At 61.9% G+C, this 6,810-nt stretch overlaps 1 protein-coding gene across 1 annotated transcript in view; it reads right to left on the bottom strand.

Annotated features, from left to right (window-relative positions):
• The window catches only part of KIRREL3 (kirre like nephrin family adhesion molecule 3), a 395,674-nt gene extending 390,234 nt beyond the window's left edge, over positions 1-5,440 (bottom strand). The window contains exon 1 of the mRNA XM_006140642.3: positions 4,563-5,440. Within this exon, the coding sequence (XP_006140704.1) occupies positions 4,563-4,617 (55 nt within the window). The 5' untranslated portion in view covers positions 4,618-5,440. The remainder of the gene's footprint in view (positions 1-4,562) is intronic.
• Between the last annotated feature and the right edge of the window lie 1,370 nt (positions 5,441-6,810).

The raw sequence follows: 6,810 nt of genomic DNA on the forward strand, positions 1-6,810 counted from the left end.
ACGGGGTCGGGCCACCCTGTCCGAGCACCACCCCTGAGTTCAGGACTGCAGTGGTGGCAAGAGGGCAGTGGTGGTCAGGGGGCAGTGGTGGTCGGAGGGCAGTGGTGGCAAGGGGACAGTGTGGGCCCCCTGAATTCCTCCGTGGCCTTCAGGCAGGCTTCTCCCAGCACTGGATGGGCTTGGTGCCTCTCGGTCCCCTGACTGGCCCGGTACAAACACTGCCCCGGCTTCTCACCTGACGGTCCCCTGGCCGTCCTCCATGGCCTGGCTGTAGCTGAAACACCGTGCCCGAGAGCCCTCCTGCCCTACACCCAGACCCCTGACGCCCCTGACTCTCCCCCACCCCTCCCTCACCACAGCTCCCCCTTCCTCCTTACTGTTTCCAAAACAGTTTATCTTTTTATCTCCTTGGAAGAAAAGTCCTCCGCAAATCAAAGGGGTCATTAGTATTGTTGTTATTTTGCTATTGAAATCTCTTGCATTCACTCTGGATTATTCATGTGCTTTTTTGGGGCTGTAACACAATGCTGCCCAAGTCACCCCACTGGGCTGAACAAAAAGATGCATGCATCTTCAGGCCAAGTCCCTGTTCCGCTGCTCTCCCGCGGGGCCTGGCCTCCGCCCGCTCTGGTTGATCCAGGCAGGGGTGTGCCCTGGGACCCTGCCCTGGCTTCTGTGCCATGTTCCCAGCCAGATCCTCCCCAGGGGCCCTCTCAGTGCAATGTGAAGGCATGGACCCCACCCCACGCCCTCTGCTTCCCCAGGAGTTTCTCTTCCATCCTTCAGGCCTGGCTGGCAAATGGGAGCACCCTGCCAGGCAGGAGATGCTGTAGCCACGCCCCTGGCCACCATCAGGCCCAGCTCCCCACCCAGGAGCTCTGTTAGAGAAGGGCCCACACCCCGCCCCCTGGGCACTGACGTTCTGGGACAGAAGACAGGACTCTCTAGGCCGGACGCCACACCACTCGGGCTGGCAGACGGCAGCCTTCCTGCCTGGTCCTAGCTACAGGGCGTATTTGGGTGGGACACGTGTTTCCAAAGTTGCTGTCCACTCGGCTCCTCCTCCAAGCCTCCTGTGCTGTCCCCCACCACCCAGACCCGGCCACCCCTCTGGCCTGCTGCCTCTGGTGTGCTCAGGCTCCCGGTGCTGGCAGGTGGAGCCTCCTGCTGTGGCACCCCACACCAGGCCCCCTGCCAGCCAGCGCCAGCACTCGCCTCGCTGTCTCAGTCTTTGATCTGCCTGATGCAGTTTTGTTCGTTTGGGGATTTGGCCACCGGGAACCTCCATGTGAGCGAGATGGGAAAAATCGGGGGGTCTTTCAGAGACAACACATCGACAAAGCCTGTCTAAGGGTGCCACGGGCCGGGGAACGAGTCTCACTTCTGGGCCGGCATGTTCAGGCTGTGTGATGCACAGTCCGAGAGGCTCCGCGGGCCTGGGGTCTCCAGACTGCAGGGCCATGGGGCAACCAGCAGGTCCTGGAACGCCCGCGCACACGGCGGGGAGCGCGCCTCCAGCACCTGGAGCAGACACGCACGCTGGCGTGTCACTGCCACGCACGCCCCAGGCTGTCTCAGGGCTCAAGAGGCGCCAGCCCCAAGAGGACGGTATCCCTGGAGGACGCGCGTGTCGGTGGGGGAGCAGGGAGGGTGGGGCAGGGAGGAGGCGGCGAGCTGAGGTGTGCAGGGAAAACACGGCCGGTTCTGAGCTTGCAGATGACAGAGAGCTGACCGCTCTCCCAGGCTGGGCCATGCCTCTGCTCCATGGGAAGCCACCGTCCCTCTGTCCAGCATGGCCGTCTGGACAGCGGAGGGAAGAGACATCCCCAGTGAGAGAGAAGGGCCGACCGCACACACTGGCCACCCCGTGCCCTCGCTGGGAGCCAGGCCTGACGCCAGCAGGATGGAGATGGGGATAGCCACTGTGCCTTCCTAGTGCCCCTCAGAAAGACGGGGACTTACGTGACCCCATTGAGTGACAGTGCGGACTGAAATACCAGCCTCAGTGTGCTCCTCACGTCAGCCGTGCGCTGACCTGCCCTCTCACGGGCTAGAGCAGAGACGGAGGAGGACCAGATGGGTGCACCTTGGGAGTGCCTCGCGTTTGTGCCACTGGAGCCCCCGAGCACAGCTCCAGCGGGGACCTTGACGGTGGAGCAGGGAGCTTGGGCAGTGTTCTGGGACACTCCAGAGGGACACGCAGTGCCTGCTGGAGGGGCTTGGAGAGCAGACAGCCGTGTCATGGGTGCCAGTGAAGCCCTACAAGAGCCCTGAGCATGTGTTTTCTCCATGTGGGGGCTACTCCCACGTCTGCATGTTCCATGGAAAAGCATCCTGGGGGAACGGTGTGTGGACCTGAGGGGGAGGACAGGCCAGGGGAGGCTGCAACCTCAGTCCTCAGCCAGGGGGACAACAGAGGTGCCATCGAGAGCCACGTGGGCCAGCCCTCCTGCACCCTGGGGGAGCAGATGCGCACCGGGCAGGAGCGGGGCACAGCGCGGGGCGCGGGCACGAGGGGGCAGGGCGAACACTCCAGATGACACCTGCATTCCAAACACGTCCATGGGTCAAGGCCAAAGAGAGCCGTGTCATGTCGCACCAGGATCCACGGACCGTATCCCGCAGACCCTTAACTCCTGTGGTCAGAGGCTGTCTGTTCGCGGCATCGACAAAGCCCAGAGACGCAGGGTGTTCTGACGGGCTGTGTCCATTCGGGTCTCGTTGTTGGTCCTTGAGCTGCTCTGGGGCCCTGTGGCCCATGCCGCTGCCACTGGGACGGGTGGGCAGTGGGCCACACTAAGGCACTGACAGGCCCAACGCGCTGTGTGGGGCTGGGCTCGCTGCCGGTGCCCTCGGGCTCGGGAAGATGGACGGGGCATTTAACCTACATGGTAAGTATTTAGAGTCACACGAGGTAGTCAAGAAGCAGCCCCATACTGAGGAGGGGGTGAGCGACGTGGGAGATACACACAGGGATGGCCAGGCAGCCATCGAGGCTCTCAGACGCCTGGGGCTCCTTACGCCCGTGTGGAGGATCACGGATCGAGCAGCTCAGAGCACAAGACCCACTGCTATGCGTCCTGGTCCCACACAGAAGCCTGTGCATGCCAGGGCAGGGGCGGTGGGAAGAGTCCCTCAGCCTCTCTCAGATGCGACCTGCGGCTCCCCGAGGGGCTTGGAGAGCAGCAGAGACTGTGGCCTGAGTTAGCACACACGTACCCGAGACAGAAGGTGCTCGCACAATGGAGGGAGGACCGAGCCCTCCCTGGAGCAGGGCTCTCAGACAGCTCTTATTCACTCAGCCTGGAAACTCCAGGGAAGGCAATTCATCTTGCTGCTGTGGGGAGCCCGGTGAGCTGCTCACAGCCATCTGAATGCATGAACGTGTGTGCACATCGCACTTACACACAGACACGGGTAGACACACACTCCCCGGGGAGACCAGCTTTAATCAGGGTCGTAAGCAAAGTTGAGCTGCACTGATAAGGAGTCTGCAGTGACCGTAGGAGCCGGCGGAGCTGGGGAGCAGGGCCTGGCTGTGGCTTGCTGCTGCTGCTTCCTCATGAGGGAGGAGACCTGCTGTTTGCTTGCAAAGCCAGCCAGCCATGGCGGAGCTCTGCTTTCTCGAAAACTTTTACCCTTCATTTAATCAACAGATGGACGTGCTCTGCTGTGGATTTTTCTGAGTCCCTCCCTCCAGGAGCTGAGCCGGCTGCACAAATGCTGCCTCAGATGGCAGGGGTACGAGGGCACCCCCGAGGAGCAGGAAGGAGACTGTCTACGATTCAGTGCCACAGGTGACTCTGCTGCCCTGGCCTCAGAGGGCACCCAGGAGCCCTCTCTGAATCCTCCTGCTCACCTTCCACTACCACTAGCCCCAGGGCTGCCCTGGCAGAGAGCCCAGAGGGCCAAAGTTCTTTCCAGGAGCCCCCGCGGGCTCGGCCCCTGCTGGGCTGCAGAAAGGACACCTGGGCGTCAGGGTCAGGTTGCACTTTACAGCCCTGGATCCTGGACGGCGCAGCCAGAGCCCAGCCCCACTCAGGAAGTCCACGACATTCAGCAAAACTCTACCGGTTCCCCGCACTGAATTTCCCCCAGAACATTCCGTAATCACAGCTCCTCCTGCAACAGCAAGGTGCTCACACTCCTGGTGAACACACTGCTCACTCCTGCCAGAAACCTCTCTGGAGCCCAGATGCCCACCGATAGGAAGCCCTCCTGCCTACCTCCCCTTCCCAACCGGGTCTAAAGGAGAGGAGGCACAGGCCCAGATACTGACTGCCTCATTAACACACCCCCAGCACAGGAGCTGTCTGCATGGAGAGTTTGAGCTGGATGTTGACAAGGAAGCCAGAACGCGCAGCTCCCGCGCCCTTCCCTCCTTCTCCAGGATATAAACAGGGCCATTCTGTTGCATTTGCAAAGAAGAGGCAGTGCCAGTGCAGCTCCCGCGGGCAGCGCATCCATCAGCGAGTTTCAGAGCTGCCCACATTCCTGCCCACAGCCTCCCGCGCCCTGACAACGGCCGACTTTCTCCAACTCGAGGCAGCGCGGGGTCCTACCTCGGCTGAAGAGGAAGAAGCAGAGCAAGAGCAGGTCCAGCTGCAGCGGTCTCATTCCTCGGGAGGGCGAGCCGGAGGCAACTTGCTGTGCAGTTACTTTCTGGCCCTGGGCGGCTCGCGGGGTTCAGCCTCTGCCGCTGGTCCTCTGGGAGCGCGCTGACCATCTGTCTGTCCCCGTCCCTCGGTGTCTGCGGTCGGGCTGCCTCCGGGCGTCTGCAGCCAGCCAGCCGAGAGGAGCTGCCTGCGTTCAGCGGCCTCAGGAAGCCGGGGTCGTCAGCAGCGTCCCTGCTCCTAGCAGATCCATTCTCTGGCTCTTGGCATCCGGAGCACACGGCTTCCTCCGGCGGGCGGCTCCTCCCACCGCGCGCCTTGCAAGCAGGGAGTGGCGAGTGACAGAAGGGCTCCTTTCACTGCGCTGGGGCGGGGGAGGGAGGAGAAACAGGTCGTAATTAGAGAGGAAACACTTGGAGAAAGGGGGTCTATGCCGCGGAGGGTGGGAGAGAGCTGCTCCGTTCTTTCTTTCCCCAATAGTGAGAATTCGGCTTTTGTCACCATTCTTGACCAAAACACATCTCGAGCAGGAGCCTCGGGGCCGTGACTGTGCCCGGACGTGGTGCTGCCCAGCGGGAGTGAAGTCTAGGACGCTGCATGCATGCACGAGTGTATGCATGCATGCGCTGCCCTCACAGGGGCCGGAGGAGGCTGGGCTGGATGGGACCTGGAAGGGGGCCGTGGGGGCGGGGCATCTCCCCAGGAGGCCTCTGCCAGCCAGCGTGGGCGGTGAGAGGCTCTGAGTTGGAGAACGGATAAGCATGTTGGCCTTCTCTAGACTCTTTCGGGCATGGGGAGATAATATAACCTGACTGGACCGTAGTTTGTGTCTGCACTGCCTAGAAAACAAACACAGCGCACGGAGGGGCTGGGCGGTGCGCACACATGCCCGTTTATCATTATTATTTTGGCGTGTGCATTTTCTAACAAGGACGGGCACCTGGCTCGCATCGCGGCCTCTCCTCTAACGAGCTCTCGTCACCCTGAGCCTGCCTTTGCTCAGAGCTGTTGTGAGTCCCACTGCGAAGGAGAGGCCAAGGTCACAGACACTGCCTCCAGAGGACCTTCGGTCTTTCACCTGTCAGGAAACCCACACTCAAATCACTCCATTTCCTGCAGGACAGCAACATGAGTTTATCTAGGTCTGGTACAGCAGCCGTGGGGGTACAGCAGAGGGTGCCACCAGGGCTCCGGGAGCCTGCGACCCTGGAGGGGCACACATGCCAGGCCCAGCTGCAGGAGTGGTGCAGGTAGAGCAGTGTGCAGGCGTTACACGGAGGGTGCGGGCACGCGTGCGTCCAGCAGTCAGGACTCTTCAGTCTCTGGACCCTAGGCAGGTCTCCTGGGACCCTCAGCGTTTCGTCAGCCTGCCAGGTGTTGGGGTCTTTGCTGACGGCAAGGCGCTTTCCAGCTGGAGTCTGCACGTGGATGTTAGCGTTAAGGAGCTATCCCTGGTGTTGACCAAGAGGAGGCGGCAGGGAAACGGGTAGGGCTGTGCTGGCAGGTGCCCACACCTGGGCGCTGACAGCCGAGCTGTACAGATCAGTAGGTGTCTGCTCCGTGGGCTCTTCCTTTCTAAACTTAATAGTTTATTTAGCCGCATCCCTTAGAGGCTGTTGAACATATCAAAGGGAAATTTGTAAGCGTGCTTGTGGGGGGTGAGCTGAGCAGCAGAAAGCAAAAGGACACAGCAGACTCCGGCCAAGCTGACGAGCCAGGTGTGGAAGGCCCTCAGGGCAGCCGGAGCCCATTAGCTGGGCAATACGATGGAGCGAGAAGCACACACATGAACTGTCATGGGCCCCCCACACGTGCCCAAGGGCCATCAGGGCCGGACGCGGGATGACAGCGCTGTGCCGCCACAGCAGAGCTCCAAGGCAGAGGAGGGGTGTTGGGTGTTCTCCGGAAATGTACAGTTTAGGCCGATGCTGCTGTTTGAGGGCAAATTCCTCAGTGGCCATGGGTGGGTGTGCTTAACCGCGTGTCCCCCAGGGAAGTGCTGAAAAAGCAGGGCGCCAGGCTGGGGGCGGTGTCCAGAGAGGAGGGCCCAGCGGGGGCCTGACCTCTGAAGGCCCTTCTGGGCTCTCTGGCCAGCAGCCAGCCAGGCCAGGCCATGGCCTTCTCCGCCCCACCCCTCCCGCAGCCCGGGCTGGGGGCATGGGGACAGGCTTGACTGCAGCGACGCGAGGCGCTGGCT

Source organism: Tupaia chinensis, unplaced genomic scaffold (assembly GCF_000334495.1).
Source record: "Tupaia chinensis unplaced genomic scaffold, TupChi_1.0 Scaffold000037_4, whole genome shotgun sequence".
Lineage (NCBI taxonomy): Eukaryota > Metazoa > Chordata > Mammalia > Scandentia > Tupaiidae > Tupaia > Tupaia belangeri.